At 38.0% G+C, this 20,414-nt stretch overlaps 1 protein-coding gene across 1 annotated transcript in view; it reads right to left on the minus strand.

Annotated features, from left to right (window-relative positions):
* Positions 1-20,414, minus strand: part of IL1RAPL1 (interleukin 1 receptor accessory protein like 1) — a 1,353,681-nt gene that overhangs the window by 309,906 nt on the left and 1,023,361 nt on the right. Inside the window, exon 6 of the mRNA XM_019419745.2 lies at positions 1,555-1,629. Within this exon, the coding sequence (XP_019275290.1) occupies positions 1,555-1,629 (75 nt within the window). The remainder of the gene's footprint in view (positions 1-1,554; positions 1,630-20,414) is intronic.

A 20,414-nucleotide genomic window follows, 5' to 3' on the forward strand; every position in this document is an offset into this window, starting at 1 on the left:
GCAATTTGCATAAGAAATTTTCATACTTTCACAACTATTTGATTAGTCTTTATAATTTTTGTTCAATAAAAAGTATTTTTTAACAAAGAAAGTTTTACAAATGATTCCATTGTGTAGAACACATTAGTAGAACGGAGAGAACACTAGATAATATAGGGAAACCCAATTGGCAACCATCAATCATACAATTCTTTTAATCATGTTGTCAAGTAAAGAGCCACAATTAATTTCAATTTCGCTATGTTCCTACTTGGTAACTGGTACCGTAAACCGTTTCTTCTTTCCCAAGAACGTTTCATATAACTCCTGACAAATACATACTCTTTGGAGTTACTGAAACGTCTGTATGAGTGTGGCCACTCAGGAGAATCTACATTTCAAAATTTCCTCGGAAAGTAGCACTAAAATCTAATATACTTCAATATACCATAACATGAGTAAAGAGCATGATGCAATTTTAATCTATGTTTGTTTCATAAACATTGCCTTAATGATGCTTAATGATACTTGCATGTATATGCCATCAATTTAAGGGCTTGGGTTTACCATCAAAAAAGCATATTGATACCCTGACTTGTATAAATCCTATACATGCTCATGCCTTAAGTTACTAAATATATCCAGTGTTAGAAATCTGTTGACTATAATAATTTTATAGGTTCTAAAACCATCACACCTTTTTTTGCACCGTAGCTTTGAATATGCTATTCGCAAAGTTCATCAGTAACCTTAAAGATGATTTACAATTTTAATCTAAATTCTCACTCCAAAAACAATAATAACATTAATAACTTAAGGGATGGGCTATCGATTCCTTTTTAGTTGTATACAGTAAAGCATTTCATCTGTCAAGTGGTTAGTGTAGGAAGAAGTTTCTTAAAAAACATAACTATATGGTTAAAATTATACTGAACATAGATAAACCACTAGAAATTCTAGACTGAACCCTAAAATAATTATGTCAGATTCCGATGTGTTGATAACTGGATATTTACCAAAGCATTTTGTCCACGTTCTTATGTCTTAAACCTGTTGGTCCTTTACCCAAAAGCCACTTGGTCACATTTTATTAAATATTATCCATAACTTAAGTAGCATAACGTCCTTTCCATTTGATTAGATAAAAATGATTTTTAACTGTGATAGTCACATTTATCTTAATGAACCTGTACCTTTTCTCCCCATTTTCAAAAATTGTATTTTAATGTATTAATGGTATATTGTAAGTCAAAGAGTTCCATAGTGCCCATTGTAAAACCAATTCAAGCCTTATAAAACAACAACATAATGCCACCAGTAAAACCTTCAGCCCATCTCATTTCCTAACAACCACCTGAAAAACATATGAGTTCTTATATCCATATGTCCAGCTTGGTCCTAATGCATACACTGTGGGGGATGGAATGGGCCACGTTTGTTGGTATTTTCTAATTTTGTTCCCTTTAAGTACACATAAGTTTAGCTTAGAGTATTATATCAGGGTACAATCTAGGCTTATTAACTGTCAGACTGTATTGAGAGAAGTGTATTAACTGGAATTAAGGAATTACTCACCCAGCTGAGTCTCCTGAATTGTCAGTTTACTTTCCACAGGATACAAAAGCTTGGGTGGCTTATCAGTCAGAGGGGCTGAAAAACAATAATAACGATACAGACTTATAGTTATGCTGCATGAGCTGAATGATAGAACACAATTTATTTTCCCAAATATTTTTCATTCTCACAGTAGTGTGTCAAAGCATTCTACCAGGTAATGACTTACATATTGCAGGTAGTACCTTCAGGCGAGCTGAAAAGCTATTAGATTGTACACAAGTCAAATATAACATTTCCAAATTGACAGTCACATGACTGTTGAAGTCCGAATCAGGATTGGCCAGTCCTTAAGAACATATGACTGTGCTTCATCAAATTTTTCCATTTGCACCTTGTTTTCTGTTTTAAAGGGTACCCCATGTTTTCCCTGTGTTAATTAAAGCTACACATGATATCTGTATTGTGCATTTCAACGATTTGGGGGACATAATGTCTTATTCTTCTTAATCCCTTTCCAAGTTTCCATACCCTGGATCACACTGCCTCATACCCATAACTTACGAATTAGATTAAGTATTTCTTACACACACAGTCTCTAAATGGGATAGCAATGTGGCATTCAATTAGTACAAGTACAAGCTGTACACTCAAACATGCACATAAACATTCCCCAAGATAATATTTGAAATGGTACCTTCCATTTACTCAAAACCCCTTATTACTATCATCCATTACATTTTGTAGTATTTGTTGCTAATTTGCATGATATACTCTCTTTGATTTTTCAGCTTCCACACATTTCTGCTCTGCACTCTCATTGATTTATTAATTATCAGCCTATGGATCTAAGAGTGTACTATTAAGCATCTTGAAGATAGGTTTTCCCATTGCAGACTTCATTCCTCGCTAAACTAGACTGTCTGGAATTTAGACAAACAGGCAGTTCTCCTTCATTAAGCCTCCCTCCCTACCCTCTCTTATTGAATCTCCCAGGTCCCTTGAAACCTGTCGCTGCAACTTCCACTCTGTAACAAGTACAGAAATGATCAATTAAGGGTTGCTGAACTAAAATGTTTTCACTTCGAGGGCTTTATTCCTTCCTTGCCAGGAGGACATGCCAGTTTGGGTGATAACAGGAAGGCTGATCTAGACAGCGGTGCCTGGAGTTGGCTATGTGTCCTCATCGCCAGAGGATTCAAGAATTCAATCTGCTTTGGCAGCTCACCTTCATCTCTCTTTAACAGAAAACACAGTCAGTGCAAGTGAATCATGCACCCCCCAACGCAGAAAAACAGGGATGAGTTTTAAGAGTCTTGGTTTGGGAGACCACCTTCACATAAGATCAATACCTTTTATTTGCAACTAATTGAATGCATTATTCATTGACCTTCCTTAGCCTTTAACACAGGAATGGGAATGAAGGGGAAAGGAAAGTTGGGGTAATGGGATGACATAAATCACTCTGAAATTCATCTCAAAGATTTGACATCTCTGATTAACCCTACTCTTATTTCTTGCCTAAAGTGAAATTAACCCATTTTTATTCCCCGACCAGCTAAATAAGCAGGCTATTCACTAAATGTTGGCAAAATAGTTGACCATTAATAGGTCAAAAAGCCACATTTCTTAGGCTCGGGGTTATCAGATAATTTCAGTGAACTTCAAAAGCAACTATGGTATCAAAATAGCTGGCTTATTCAGTAAGTTAAGTCAATTTATAAAATTTTGTGATTATGCAGTTACAAGTAGACAACCCAACAGTTTGTTACAGAAAGCAGCTGAGAGAAATGTTCTCTGTTCAAACACATCCCACACTGATTTCCAGTAAGAGAAAAAAACTGTGGAGAAAGATAATAAAAATCAAAATGCAGCACATTATTTCAGAAATGTAAAATGGCTTTGCGGTTCTCTACCTCAACCCACCGCCCACCCTGTGGCATAATGTGACTTCTTTAAGACCTTTCATATTACTCCCTGTGTGATGATTCCAAGTTACCAGAGGAATCAAAGAATGTTGGAGCCAGAGAAAATCATATGCTTATTAAATCCTTTGATTTTTAAATTGTGTTCCCTAAAGCCCTGCGATTCCCATAGTGCCCCTCCGGGCAGGAGAAGTGAAGATTGAGATAAAGGGTGTTCTGTGTGGCTTGACTTGCTGTACCCCTCTCCCCCAAAAGTAGTTTTGCTTTTAGTCATCTTATATATACACCAGTATTTCACCTAAGGTTTTCATCCCACCCCCCCAAAAAAATCAATTCATTTCAACTGATACGTATGGACACTATAATGTGGTAGGCATTGTGATGGGGTTTTGGGATATCTCTGGTTCCTGCCCTTGTATTTTACAATAATCAGAAGTTAAAAGTAATTAAAAATCTGGGCTGACTCAACCCCCTTGTTTTAGAGATGCACGATCTGGGGTGTGAAAAGAACATGGAAGCTAGAGTCCTCGCTAGATCTCTGCCTCCCAATTCTTTGTGACTTGCTCCTGGAATATTCTGTCAAGCGAGTGCTATGGCTCTGTGCAGGTTTCGCCTCAAGGTGTGAGCAATCTGTTAAGAGAGCAAAAACGTGCAGCTAAGTAACCTCAACTGAGAGCAGAACACTCTTACTGTATAGTCTGGTGTGTCATGTTTTGATATTACGCTATGACAGTTTATTTATCAGTTACACATGCTTCTAGTATGATTCACCTATCTTTGTTAAAAGTGAATGGAAACTACCAGATAGTACAACAGCTGAACTATAGGTCTGACACAATGGCAAAATAACTGTGAAAAGAAGTGACTGTTACAGCAAAGATGTAGCTCAGCTCAGCATTCATTTGAGAGTGACCAATTTTGCTGCCACCAATAAAGGACATAGGCTGAATCATCCATTACGAGAATGTTTTTGACACCTTATGGTGAATATTAGTCGAATTGGATGGAGAGAAGACAGGACTCACAAACAAATGCAGGAATGTTAATAGCCAAACAAAAGGAACCCACACAAACACAAAGCCTTCTTAATTTCTTCACAGGTAAAGGTGAGACCGCAAGGAAATTCAAATTACTCACAATAAAAAAACCCCAAACTAATTAGCATCAGACCATGACTAGACCAACTGACATTTTATTGTCAAGAAAACAACTTGCCTCTCGGAACACTCTCTTTCCTTCTCTTTTTCTACCTGCCCCCCCACCCAAAGACACGACACACCCACTAAAGTGACATCATAGAAAAAACCACAGAAAGCCTGACAGTAGTGACATGAAGCACAGGTTGATTTTAAATCCTAATCATATTTTACCACCTAAATAAAACCTTACAACCTTACAGTAGAAAAGTTTTTCTGCTAATTATGCATGAAAATATTTCTATGTAAACACCACCAGTATTTTCAAGCCCTCATTTTATTCTTCAGAACACCCTATCAATGGAAAACAGTAAAGCTGATATAGTTATTTAAAATAAAACCAAACCTCTCTTACAGGTCTCTCCCAATTATTAAGACGTCCCAATTGACAAAACTGTTCTGCAGAGAAAAGAGGAATTTTAAGGACATTTGTTTTGCTGCCAGTTAGAGAGAAACTTCTAGAAGTGAGTATATATGGAATTGTGCATAGGATTGATTCTTTATCTATGTTAAGGTTCCCTAACTAATCATGAAGGGATTCAGTCTCTCCCTTTTTTCCCATTTCATGTATATTTGAGTTATCAAATAGTAAAAATAGGATCCTGGCTTCCAAAAAGAAAAGTAACAAAAGACAAGGTTCATGTGGCCACTATTCTTGAGTTTTTCTAATGTTCTTACAGGAGGGGCACCTGGGTGGCTCAGTTGGTTAAGCATCTGACTTTTGCTCAGGTCACGATCTCGCGGTTTGTGAGTTCGAGCCCCGCGTCGGACTCTGTGCTGGCAGCTCAGAGCCTGGAGCCTGCTTCAGATTCTGTGTCTTCCTCTGTCTCTGCCCCTCCCCCACTCGTTCTCTCTCTCTCTCTCTCTCTCTCTCTCTCTCTCTCTCTCTCTCAAATAGATAAACATTAAAAAAATTAAAAAATATGGTTATTTTAATGTTCTTACAGGAAAGAAAGGCTAAGATATTAAAAATATTTATTTTAGAGAGAGAGAGAGAGCATGTACAAGTGGGGAAGGGGCAGAGAGAGAAGGAGAGAGAGAATCTCAAGCCGGCTCTGTGCTCCATCCCATGAACTGTGAGATCATGACCTAAGCCGAAATCAGGAGTCAGACACTCAACCAACTGAGCCACCTGGGCGCCCTGAGAAATGTGAAGATATTTAAGATGAGCATGTCCTTCTCTGTTGACCAATCACTCATCCAAAATTTAATTTTAGTTCCTCAAATATTAATCCCTCAAATACTACTGAGAATACTCAATACTTCCAGGATACCTATAATCATCCTACCACAAAAATTTTCAAAGTCAGATAATTTTCAGAGTGTATTTTAATTGGTGCCTTCACTGCTTTGTTTCTTAGAAGCATTATGGTAGAGTAAGAAAGATAATACACTTAGCTTTCAGGGAGATATGGGCCTAATAATTCCTGACCCTGCCTTGTTGATTTGGATAGTTATAGAAGTTATTTAAACTCTCTGAGTCTCAGTCTCCTTATATACAGAATGTGACATAAATAATTTTCCTTTATGGCTTGGTGTGAGGGTTAAATAGGATAACAGATTAAGTGCCTGATTATATTTTATTTTTCTTAAGTTTATTTATTTTGAGATAGCGAAAGCGTGAGTTGGGTAGGGGCAGAGAGACAGGGGAGAGAGAATCTCAAGCAGGCTCCACACTGTCAGCGCAGAGCTCGACATGGGACTCGAACCCATGAAACGTGAGATCATGACCTGAGCTGAAAGCAAGAGTTAGACACTTAACTGACTGAGACATCCAGGTGCCCTAAGTGCCTGACTATAGTAGATGGAAAATAAATCGGCTCTAATAATACCCATCAAAGTTTGGGACAACAGCATTTGACATTCTCTATAGTCTGATAAAAAAATATTTTTATTTGTAAAATGATGAACTGGATGTTTAATTAATGGCTCAAAAGGCCCTTAGATCCTGAATTTAAGCACCATTAATATTTCCTACATTAGCTTCCATAACAGGAGAACTGACCTATCTTCAAAAACACAGTTCAACAAAACCATTTTGAAGACTTTTAAATATGCAAGTAATGTACTAAGATTGCAAAAAAAAAAAAAACCCTCAAAGGTAAACAAAACACAGCTTTTAACCTTGACAGAGCTTACAAGCAGGTAAATAATCATACTATAACTCTATAAGTCAATTTCAAGAGCATTTATGAAGTACTTTTCAATGGTAAGACTCTATTAGAAAGAAAGAGATCAATGAGACATAGATTTAAGAATGTGAGAGATGAGAGCATATATACGATACACTGTGCTTAGTGCTATACTCAGAAGGAATTTCTTTTTGACCCCATTTAAATCTATCAACCGAACTGGTTACAAAATAATATTCACAGATTTATACAACTGATGATAAAACATGCTTTGTGGCAATCCCGCCAACATACCCCGTTTTATAATGCGTCTTGTTTTGTTGCCTGTATGTATTTTTTAACTTAAAAGAGTTGACCAAGGATTGCCTATTTTCCTAGCAAGTCAAGGTAATGTGGATTAACCACAGAGCTTCAAAGATGCAGAATGGGGTTTTAGTTCTGCTTTCTTTGGCCTAGAATGTTTTAACGTTATTTTCTAACAGTGGGGCATAGAGCCTATGAGTGTTACAGCAAGCAGACATAATCCCATGTTTCTTGTGAGAAAAAAATGAATGGACAGGAGAAAATATTAACATGTACTGGGTAAAGCCATTTGGGGACAAACGGGTGCTCTCTTTTTCACTTATCTCTAATGCACTGGGATCGGCAAAATTTCTACTTTCTGTTGCAAACAATTATGGTGGCTCACAACAGAGTCACGGAGCCTCAGAAGCCTCAAAGAGAGAGGAGTGGCAAAGCAACTGAGCAGAAAACTGCAGGGAGAGCAGTTTATGAACAAACGAATACCATGTACAAGATAACCTTGATCTAAGAGTCATGTCAAAGTGATAGAGCAAATACTTTCAAGGATGTAACTCTTACTATAGCTATCAAAATGCATGTATTCAGGAAAATCAAGAAATTCATTTGACTAGCTTTGATACTTGATATTTTATTCATATGGTATGATCAATGTTTCTTATAATGCAAACAGAACAAATATGTTCAATCATTCATTCAACAAATATTTTAAAGATATCTCCTGTTTGCCAGACACTTTTCTAGTTACTGAGGGGTATAACAGTGAAGCAGGCAGACAAAATTCCTTGCTTTCATGGAGCTTGCATTCCAGAGAAGGAGATGGAAAATATACATGTAAATGAATATATGCATAATATAATATCAGGCAGTTATAAGTATTATTAAAAAAATAAAGCAGCTGAGGAGAAAGACTAATGTAGGTGCTATTTTAGAAAGGGATGTCAGTAAAGTTTGTTCTGGAGATCATTTGAAAGAGATTTGTGTGAAGGGAGGAAATGAGCCATGTGCATACCAAAAGGAAGATTATGGTGGGCAGAGGGAAGAGCAGGTGCAAAGGCCCTGAGATGGGAATGCGCCTAGTATGTTTAAGGGGTAGTCCAGGTCATTACAGCCATACTGACATATGGAAAGAGTGGCAGTGAGCTCAGAGACAGCCATGGGCCAGGCAGAGCCTTGTAGAATGTGGAAAAGAGTTGGGTTTTATTCTAAACATAGTGAGAATGCCCTGGAGAATTTCGGAGAGAGCACCTGGAAGCATTTATATGCCAGAGGTATGACTGTGGCACCTTGGTGTTCAAGTCCAGGAGAAGGGAGTAGTGTGAAGGCAATAAGGCAGAGTGGAGGCAGGAAAACCAGTAAGAATGGCATTGAAGTAGTCCACAAAGAGGTGATGGAACATTGGTGATGGTGACAGAAATGGTAGGATTTTTTCCTTTAAGTATCTATTTGGTAGGTAGAATTCACCAAGTTTACTGATGGACTTAATGTGGAATATGAATGAAAATCTAGGGATCCCCACTTATGGTCTTGAGCAAATACATGAAGGGCAATGTCATTTAACGATATGGGGGGCAGTTTTACAGGGGTAAGAGGAATTAAGAAACAAGCTTTTATAAATCAACTCAGTTACCTCCCTTTATCCAAGGAGGCTAGAAAATTTTACTATTGATCATTGATTTAAATTTTGAAAAATTAAGCCACTGACTGATAACTCATCTTTTCCTTCTGACCCCCTAAAAGACTGAGAAAATGGGCTAAAAGAGTTTCATATTTCAGGCAAATTCCATATTAATTTATCATGAGATAAATTCTGGCTAATCTCTATCTACTACCTTTTGCTTTAACATAATGCATAAGGTAAAAAATATATACCCCCAAACTTATTTTGACTAATAGAATCAGAGCCATGGTTAGCCAAGATGTTAAGAACTGTTTGAAAACAGGTACCTGGGTGCCTCAGTTGGTTGATTGCCTGACTTTGGCTCAGGTCATGGTCTTAGAGTTTGTGGGTTCAGGCCCTGCATTGGGCTCTGTGCTTACTATAGCTCGGAGCCTGGAGTCTGCTTCTGATTCTGTGTCTACCTCTCTCTTTGCCCCTCCCCTGCTCATGCCCTGTGTCTCTCATTCTGAATAATAAACATTAAAATAATTTAAAAACAAAGAACAGTTCTCCAGTCCTCCCTTGGTGCAATGATGTGCGGAACATGTTCAATTGGCAAATTTAATATCATCATATTTAATTTAGTTTTTCTTCTTTAAGAAAATATCTATTATGAAGTACTGTTCTAACATAGGAGTGATAGAATTTATATTTAATCACTTTCCAATCTCTTGATAAACCTCTCAGGTAACATGAACAGTGAAGAGATTATATTCATTGAATAATTGTTTTTAAAATAGAATCAGTCAAGAATATCATAGAAAAAGTTAATTTTTCTATGGCGCTAATATTAGGGTTCAGGTTCCCCATTCATTTGCCACCCTCTGCAATGGTCTCTAGAGCCCCTGCTTCCAGTGTGTGCCACCCTGCTTGTCAAACCCAGACTCCTGCTGATCTGAGAACTCACTCGGTCACTCACTGTACCCTCATTCTACCAAATGAGCTGAGAAAAATATGGGGGACAAACAAAAGAGAGCATGGGTAGAATAAATAAAGGTGTTTTAGAATTACCCTATGACCCATCAATTGCATTACTAGGTATTTATCCAAAGGATACAAAAATGATGATTCGAAGGGGCACATGCACCCCAATATTTCTAGCAGTGTTATCAACAATAGCCCAATTATGGAGAGAGCCCAAATGTTCATCAAATAATGAATGGATAAAGAAGAGGGGGTACATATATACAGCGGAATATTACCCAGTGATCAAAAAGAATGAAATCTTTGCATTTGTAACAATGTGGATGGAACTAGAGTATATTATGCTAGGCGAAATAAGTCAGAGAAAGACAAATGTCATATGATTTCACTCATATGTAGAATTTAAGCAACAAAACAAATGAACACAGGGGAAAGGAAGGAAAAATAAAATAAAATGAGACAGGGGGGAAAACCAAAAGAGACTCTTAAATACAGAGAACAGACTGAGAGTTGCTGGAGGAAAGGTAGGTGGGGAGATGGGCTAAATGGGTGATGGTCATTAAAGAGGGCACTTGGTGGGATGAGCACTGGGCGTTCAGTGTGAGAGATGAATCACTGGGTTCTATTCCTGAAACCAATACTATACAGTATGTTAAGTAACTTGAATTTAAATAAATAAATTTTAAAAAATTATTATTTTCAAAACAATTGCTGCAGTGGATTTTGCATAAATATTGTGGGGATGAATTCTCACTGATTGCATGACTGATTTCAACCATTTAAAATAAATTTGTGTGTAGTCGAAGCTAAAGCAAAAAACAATGGTGAGAAAACCGAAACAATACATAATTATCTACAGGAATTATGATGCACACCAAGAAAAGGATGCTGATTGATGTAATAGCTATAATCAAGGAGGTGAGCATGCCAACTACTCTTTTGACTTCTGTTGACAGGCAAGGAAAAAATTAGCAGTCACCAATTAGCTTCTAGGAACAACAGTGCTTTCCAAAAAATTGCAATGTCCTGTGAGGGAAAGTATCTCTTCCCTAGCAAGGAGAAATAAACAAAACTATCATAGCATATCATTTTTTCTTTTTCTATTAGTGGATAAAAGGTCTACAAGAAATGAAAATTATAAATCCCAGGATATTTGGAAATGCTTATTAAAGGAAAATTGTGGAGTAGACAAAAGGCGTCATGTTATTACTGAAAGTCAGAAAATTTATAATTATCTGCTTGGCCTGGACTATCACAATAAGACATTACATCTCCATAGTATAGTGTAATGCAATTTAATGGCCTTCCAGATTATATTAGGTTGGCTTATTTATACTGTACTTTGATACAGAAGGTATTTGCATTTCTTGGCTTTTTCTTTATGATGCAGAATCTGGCACATTTACCCACTGGTATGGCTCTCCGACAGTGGTTCTCAGCTGGGGTTTCACAACTGGTGTGAGGGAGTGCCATGTGACAAGGGAAGCTGCTTAGCTTCCTACAATTTATAGGAAAGATCCCCACGAGAATCATCCCATCCCAGATATCAAGAGTGCTAAGGTTGAGAAACCATGCTATGTGATAACCATAAATTAAAGTGATCTTATTAACTATATTTTCAGCCCAAATTGGACAAGAGGTTTCAACTTTTTGGAAGACAAAAAGCTACTGGACACATGGGGATTGATGAAACAGTGGAGGACACTGTAGTCTGAGTTATCATAGAGCAAACCACAGCCAAGAAGCAAGCCATGAGGGTGTACAAAACCGTGTGGGCTTAGTACCCAAAAAGGTCAGGTATGACAGGGTGCAGGGGAGAGATGAGAGGCCACCTGAGAAGAATTAATTAAGACTCCATGAGACTATAGATGCTGGAGAGGATGTGGAGAAATGGGAACCCTCTTGCACTGTTGGTGGGAATGCAAACTGGTGCAGCCGCTCTGGAAAACAGTGTGGAGGTTCCTCAAAAAATTAAAAATAGACCTACCCTATGACCCAGCAATAGCACTGCTAGGAATTTACCCAAGGGATACAGGAGTGCTGAGGCATAGGGGCACTTGTACCCCAATGTTTCTAGCAGCACTCTCAACAATAGCCAAATTGTGGAAAAGCGTAAATGCCCATCAACTGATGAATGGATAAAGAAATTGTGGTTTATATCCACAATGGAGTACTACGTGGCAATGAGAAAGAATGAAATCTGGCACTTTGTAGCAACGTGGATGGAACTGGAGTGTGTGATGCTAAGTGAAATAAGCCATACAGAGAAAGACAGATACCATATGGTTTCACTCTTAGGTGGATCCTGAGAAACTTAACAGAAACCCATGGGGGAGGGGAAGGAAAAAAAAAGAGGTTAGAGTGGGAGAGAGCCAAAGCATAAGAGACTCTTAAAAACAGAACAAACAGAGGGTTGATGGGGGGTGGGAGGGAGGGGAGGGTAGGTGATGGGTATTGAAGAGGGCATCTTTTGGGATGAGCACTGGGAGTTGTATGGAAACCAATTTGACAATAAATTTCATATATTAAAAAAAAAAGACTCCATGTAAAGAACGAATAACAACCTCTTTCTCCTTCTAAACCCTCACCGGAAGAATGACCAGAGCCAAGGCCTCTTGCCCCCACCCAAACGCCTAAAAATTAAGAGGTCCTTCTCTAAAGATAAAGAATAAACCATTTAATGCAGAATAGCAGAGAAATTGCAGAACTGCAGACATAATACTAATGTATTATAAAACATTTAGCTGTTGAGGTATTACAGAACTATTTCATAGCAAAAGCTTCCTAATACTATTATACTTCATTTAATATGGAAGCTGTTGGCAACCACCGAACACATATTTACCAAAGGAAGGAGCCTGAAACTAACTTTTTTGGTAAGTGGCAATAAGTATTCAAAGGAGCTACTCAGGGATTAAGAACAAAGTAGCCCATGTAATATCTCAATTTATCAGTAAAGTTAAAATAGCACCCTTTGTTTAATTTCAGTCACCAACTATTAAGTTGGCCTGTCATTAGCTGGAACTTCCAGCATAAATTTAAGGCTTTTAAGCCATAAGAATATAAACATAAGGTAGAAAATAAGTGTATGTATATATATAAAAAACAAACACTGTATTCTGGGGTGTGCAGTTACATTATTTCATTTGACCATCAATTTGCTACGATGAAAGGATCTAGAATTTTGGCCAAAACGAACAGCCAGTAAGGATAGAAGCCAAGATCTGAACCCACAGTGTCCCGTTTTAATGGTCACATGCTCTCCATTTCCACAGACTGCTTTCAACATTTGTGATTTTTTAATGCAGTTTCTATTAGACACCTTGTTTCCAGTGGAGTTTCTGATGATACAGAGCAGACTGGGGGAAAACATTATTTTGATAGTAGTTGGAAAGACAGATGAAAAGTTCTGTGTGAATTTAATGGGCCTCATTAAGATTTAACTGTCTTGGACAAGAGTGAAGCTTTTACTGTAGAATCTGAATAAGTCTAACACTGCTTTCCTAAGATTGGAAGGGAGGATTACATCTGTCATTGACTGTCTTGGGCAGAAACCCTTTATTGGTTATAGGACTTGATGATGACATACAATTTGAGGATCTCTGTATGACAGTGGACCAAAAAAAAACCTAAGCATTCTAAGAATCCCATTAAAACTGTTGCAAAAGAGAAAAGAAACCTTAATAAGAATGTTCTCCATTGAAATTCAAGGTTTATGAATATGAATCAAAGTTTTTAAATTTTTGCAATAATTGTATATAATATTAGGACTGTCCTTAAGAGTGACATTTTATAACAACCCAAATCTTGTAAAATATAAAATTTTGGTCCAAAATGTATACACATAAATTGAACAATTCTACACCGCATTCTTCTAGACGAATTAAGCTTCATTGGTGGTCAGCTTCTTATGGGACAATAAGAGTAGATTTGTCCAATGTTGATACATTCACCTTTTGCACTTGCTTTAAGATTCTTGACACACGTCAACGATGAGGCTACACTAGATAGCACAGTTCCTTGGATATTCTATGAATCTAAGCTAACTTCTGTATACATAGTGGGAACCCTGAAATTCCAATAAGAAGTAAGAAAAATATTACGTGTTAAATTAAGCCTACCTGTAATATTTAACAGCATTAGTGGTTAAAGAAGTATACCTTCAAATAATTGGTCTCCCTCTCTCCCTTCCTGCTTCTCTTCTTGCTGTTCACCTGCTCTTCCTCCCTTCTTGCTTTCCCTCCTTCTTTCTTTCTGCCTTCTCCTCTCTCTCCCTCCTTTCATTTCATACTTCGTCCTTCCCTCCAAATATGTCTGGAAGGCAGACTGAAGAAATAGCATTTCATTTTCTCTATTCTGGGTAGAGACAAAAACAGAACCCTAAACTCTCATTGAATAAATGGAGCAGCTGTGACTTACTACATCATCATCATGTTTGCCTGTTTAGATTATTTGTTATCATCCAAGTAATGGTGTTGAGAATAATCTTTTGTGCAGAAGTCATTGTATAAAAACGAGTATTTAACAAATAATAACCTCCTACCTAAATGGATTTTAAGCAGCTTCAACAACGTCTAAAAGCCTACTAAACAGTTCCTATGGCGGTTTTCTATTGTTTCGTAAAACAAAAGTCTATCACAAGTCATTAAAAACGTGATTACTGCCGAAAACACAAAACAAGAAAGAAAAGCATGCCTATGAGCAATAAGATCAGGCACTCTTTAAATAAAACTTGCTATTCAAATCTAATTATGCTGCGAACGCTGTTATATTACTTTTGCTATCGGTGCATAGCCAAGAGTTACTTGGCAACAAACAAAGGTTAGTCATTTTAAGAATTTTTGTTTCAGCAATGCAGGAACAAACTGCAAATTTGTTCTTAGTTGCATCGAACACCACTCATATCCTCAAAAGAAAAGAAAACAAAAGGGTGTTACAAACAACAATATACACCAAATGTTGATAATTACTGAAGCGGAGTGATGGGTGAACGGAAATTTCGTAATTCTATTTATTCCCTCTATTTTTGTGTCTGTTATGCTTGAAATTGTCCAAAATAAAAATGTTTTTTTAAATGTCATGGATACGAAAACTTTAGGATTTCATAAATTCTTTGAGCATTATATATACCATGAATATGTGCATATATCTACATATGTCCATATAGTGAAGTATAAATTATAAATTTTGAGCCAAGTGTCTAACAAGAAATGAGATGAAATTAAATTGCATCTTTGCCAGCTCAAAGCAATATCACAGCTCTCTTTGCTCAGCAAAATTTGTTTCTGTTACATCTTCACATTTTTTTCTTTCTAATAAATATAGCAAAAGCATTTTACTTTAGGGAAAAAAAATTGAAAAACACTAATACAATCTATCGATTAAATATTACTGAGTTATAAATTACCCTAAATCTTAGTAGCTTAAAATAGTGGCAATTTATTATTTTTTAATGTTTATTTTGAAGGGGAGCGAGAGAGAGAGAGAGAGAGAGAGAGAGAGAGAGAGCATGACTGAGGGAGGGGCAGAGAGAGGGAGATACAGATTCTGAAGCAGGCTCCAGGCTCTGAGCTGTCAGCACAGAGCCCAATGCGGGGCTCAAACTCACGAGCTGTGCGATCATGACTGGAGCCAAAGTTGGACGCTTAACCGACTGAGCCACCCAAGGCCATTTATTATTTTTAAGTCTACAAGACAGCTGGGAGGTCCAAAGGATCTGGCCCAAGCTGAAAAGACTTTGCCGGTGCATCTGTGGTCAACTACAGGTCAAATATGTGGTTTTGTTCATCTGGTCTGGGCTTGCTTAAATTTCCTACACCTTAGCAACCTAAGAGTGTCATCCGGTAACTGATAGCAGATCAGTGCAAGCAGGGAAATAACATGATCCGATGTGACTTATTTTTATTTTTTTAAAGAACAGGCAGAGTTTTTTTTTAAGTTTATTTTTTATTTTGGGGGCAGAGGTAAGGGTAGACAGAGAATCCCAACCAGGCTCTGCACTGTCAGCACAGAGCCCATGCAGGGCTCAAACTCACAAACCATGAGATCATGACCTGAGCCAAAGACGGACGCTTAACTGATTGAGCCACCCAAGTGCCTCCCAGTGTGATTTTTTACATGCTTATTTAAAGTCTAGAACTAACCTTGGGCTGTTCTGTATGAAGCACACTGAATATTCTGCTCTTTCCCTAGTTCACCATTCTCTCAGATTCTTTTGGAACGTGCCTCCATTGATCCTTCTGGAATGCCACATCACTATATCCTAACTCAACTTCCAAAACTACTAAAGATATCAATTATTAGGTAAAACTTTCTTGACCTCTGAGGGCCCCCAAATACAACCTCCTTACCTCTATCCAGCCTTGAAGAGGCTGGGATGTAACTTTGCCTTCTATACATGTGACTTCCCTTTGAGACTGTGAACTCACTAAGAAAAGGGATTATGGTTGTTAAAATTTTTTTTAACTTTAATGCCACTCATGTGTTTAGTGTTTTCCATAACAGGTAGAACATAGTGAATGTCCCCAAAATTCTTTGAATGGCTAGTGAAGGAAAGACTTCATTATAGTTCATGCATTCTATTTTAAAATACAGTAATTGTATGTTCCTTTTCCCTAAAGATTTGCATTAAACACTGTTCATTAAAAATACATTTTTGGTCAATGAGATAAGCTTCAGTTACTTTAAAAAACTTCCCCATCTAGAAAATAGACTACAGGAATCCAGAAAATAACTATTAATATCCTTTCAAAAATATTAAGTACCAGCTATTCGTATAGTTTTATGAAAAATATGTCATCCTTTAAGTGATTTATGACCACAAACTATGCTGAGTAACTTTTAATTTTTTCATTTCTCTTTTTGTCTACTTATAACATACAGCTGAAGATAATCGATCACCCAATCAGCAATATGTAAGAACCGCTAGTGATTAGCCTAGCATTTGGGCTGGTGGCATAGGGCAAGGCCAAAATAAGTGCAAAATGAGATACCCACACACAAGTAATTTACACTCTGGTTGAAAAGACATGATGAATAATTCAACAACAAATTAAAGACACTTTTTCACAGTAAGGTGTACTACATGGTCCTGGCTATGGGTGATGTTGTAGTTAAAAGTTAAGGGATAGATGAAAAAGACAGGATATGTATTGGAAAGAGATTCGAGAATGCGGGACATGTAACAGGCACAGTGGGTAACTATACCTGAATCAGGTTGCCCAGGAAGGACCAAGACTTTCCCTGTCTACCATGCTCTCTCTCACACACTTGGCAAATAAATGGTTTTGTTGGTATGAAGATATGTCATAAGGTAGGAAGTAAGAATGAACACAAGACTTGGAAATCAAGAAGCCAAACAAGCAAGCCATAAAGCCACAAAGTATATTCCAAATGAGTACGAGATTAATAGCTAGCAGACTCCTTTATTAGACTCCTTTAATAGACCTCTTTGCCTCCTTTATCTGCAACAGAAAAAGCAAAAGCTTTAGAGTCAGGAAGTCAGTTTCGAATGATGACTCTGCTTCATTACATAATTGTTTTATGCTAACTGAGTCACAGGTTTGAAACTCAGTTTCCTCCTCCATAAAGGAGATTAAATATATTTCTTGGGAAAAAATAGATTTTTAAAGGCTTGTTGTGAAGTTTCAATGAACATAAGGGTATCTGGTATTATGCCTAGAACAAAAAATACACTCCATAAATGTTAGTGTGCATTATTACCAGTATTACGGATTTAAATGCCTTCAGAAACAAGACTAAAATATCCCTGAGAAGAAAGGAAGGTTGGGTCATTCCAAAAAAGGGAACAACACGAGTAAAGAAAGAGAGCTGGACTTGATATAAACAGAGAGGTTAACGAGGCAGTGGGACACAATGGATCAGAGTCACCTTGACAACATTTTACTGAAAAGACTTAACAAACATATGAGTCATGAGGTGAAGGCCAGGCACTAATCACCTCCTACTATTAATTTACGAATAAACAATAGGTTGTCTAACCTGCTTTTCTTTATTGTAAACTGGAATTAGGTTGCAAATTTTGATGAACAAATCTACATATTCCAGAATGCTCTTGCTTGAATGAAACCAGGCTTCAAAGACAATGGCTGGAAACAAAAGCTAATTCCATATCGATTCACCTAGCATTAGGAGCATCGGGGAAATACAGAGCACTGGCCTCATCAGTGACTTCCACATCGTTTTAGATGCAGAGGTGGGTGGTAAACACAACATGGTCTGAAGGACCCCAAGGCAAACTATTAGATTGCTTCAGGGCCCATTAGAAGAACAGCGAGATACCACAGTTCACTTGAACTCCATAAGGTAAGGCCTGCAGGTGTGACTTTGAAGCCACTTTCAGGCGATGGCACTGTCGTCTGCCACATTATCAAACAAAAAGAAGACAAGAGAGAAACAGAACACAGCCAGAGTCAGCCAGCAAGTACCCAACTATGTTAGCCACATCAAAAGATAGGTCTACTTTGATGCCTGTATTCTTAAGTTAGTGCTCTATTAATTCATTTGTGCCTGCTGGTCCCACTATGAGTTGCCAACACTTCAAATTAATATTTGTTGAGCCTGATAAACTGCTAAATTGTGCTTATTTTTCATCTTTGGGTCCTAATAGATTATATACTTTAGAGTTTAAACTCCAGCTGCACTATCCAGTATGGTAGCTGCTAGTCGCAGTCACACTAGCCCCGTTTCAAGAGTTCAATAACCCCATGTGTCTTGTGCTTACTTTTGGGTCAGGCTGATCTGGAACATTCCAATGACTACAAAAAGTTCTATGAGGCAGGGCTGGACTAGAGTAACCCTCAACCATTCTTGGTCCATGAGACATTTGGAAATTATATTTGTGGGGCATCCTGGGGTAAATGGTCTTATGGTCGGGAGTCATTCGTAACTACGCTTACTGTGGTGAGAATTTTGTGATGCATGTAACTGTTGAATCACTGCATTGTACCCGAAACTAATCTAATAGTATATGTCAACTGCACATCAACTAACAAAAAGAACTGACTGGTCTAGGGGCTCCAGCTGCCCTTGAGAGCATAGAAGAGTTGTTATCTTAGCACACCTGCAATCTGTTTGAGGTACAGGCACGTGTCACTAAATAACAGATGGAAACCTGTGCTTTAGTTAAAATCCAGTCCAATATCATAAGAGAAGTGCAGTGGCTTGTCCTCTTGAAAAACAATTACTAATCACGTTTGTATTTCTAATTAAAAACACGTAATCATCATGTCAAAGATCTTTGAAGAAGGCTAAATCCCACAGTAACAAATATCACTGATTTTGTACCACAGGCCAGGCCTTTGCTGAGTGCTAAGACTAGCACTGGTAATGAATTTCATGTTTCCCACCCGAGAAAGAACCAGAAAACTCACTGGCAATGTGGAACAAAACCGCCCTCTCGCTTCTGAAATCTAACTAAATCATAAAATAGAATTTCGGAGATGTTAGGAAAGGTTTTTAAGACAAAAGAAGAAGATGTCTTCTATTTAAAACAAAGAGATGAGGAAGAAAATCTAAGGTGGATTGTTTGTGGTACACACAGACGAGTTACAGACACTGCAGTTGTTTGACGAGCGAATAGCAACTCTAGGAAATTCTCAGCACTAATGTATGTGTGAACATTCAGGTTTCTCCCCAAGATACAGGACATGTCTCTTCTTTATAATGAGTTTAGATCATTGCAAAAATCTCTGGTATCCAGGCACTATCACTATGGCACTAAGTGCCAGCACATCCAAGAAATGCAAGACCTGCTTTTCATATCCCCAGTTTCTAGAAGCATGTGTTTCACGGATGAGTCAAATCAGAGATGGAGAAATGAGCTCTGTGAGGTCTTGGGTTTTAATGGGCTTTTCTACTGAAGAGCAAAAGATATCACAGAGCTATTCTCAGGAACGTAAAAAAGGAATCAGGTACTCTAAGCGCCAAGTTACAACCGGTGGTCCTCTAAGTGCCATGTTATGACCGGTGGTGATAGAGGTAGGAGAGTCACGTGGCTGTGCCTTCTGCAATACTCAGTGAAGACCTCTAGGCACCAGGCACTGTTCGTAGTGCTAGAGAATTGGCAGCGAACAAGACAAAGCCTGTATTCAGGGGAAGAAGACAGTGTGAGGTTACAGAGGCCAATAAGAAAATATGGCGAGGAAAGAGGACATTGAGAACAGTGCTCTATTTTATAAAGGCTGGTGAGGGAAGATCTTACTGATAAGTAGACCTTTCAGTGGAAACCTAAAGGAAATGGGGAAATAGGACATGCCAATACCTAGGAGAAGAGCATCCCAGGCAAAGAGGAGGGCAAGTTTAAAAACACTTAGGTGGGGCCAAGCTTGGAGTATAGGAGAACCAGTGAAGAGCCCACTGTATGTAGAGGTGAATGAGTTGAGGAAATGAGCTAAGGAAAAAGTAGAAAGGTATGAAGTGCAAGAAATATCAGAGCGCCAGAACGCTTATGGCCTTGCACATTTGGTTTGGAGCTTGGGATTGAAAGCCATTGGTGATTTCTGAACGGAGAATGACATGATGTAAGTTGTGTTTTAGGATTCACTTCTGCTGCTGTGGGAAAGTGCACTGCTGGGATAGGGGAAGCAGGCTGGTGTGTTAGAAGCCAATTCTAACAATCCAGAGGAGATTCGTTGTTGGCTTGGATTAAGGCGGCAGTGGCAGTGGCAGAGAAGTGTTCATGGACTAAATCTACTTTCAAGGTGGATCACTGAGCTTTAGGACA

Source organism: Panthera pardus, unplaced genomic scaffold (assembly GCF_024362965.1).
Source record: "Panthera pardus isolate Hobbes unplaced genomic scaffold, ASM2436296v1 HiC_scaffold_27, whole genome shotgun sequence".
NCBI classification, from domain to species: domain Eukaryota; kingdom Metazoa; phylum Chordata; class Mammalia; order Carnivora; family Felidae; genus Panthera; species Panthera pardus.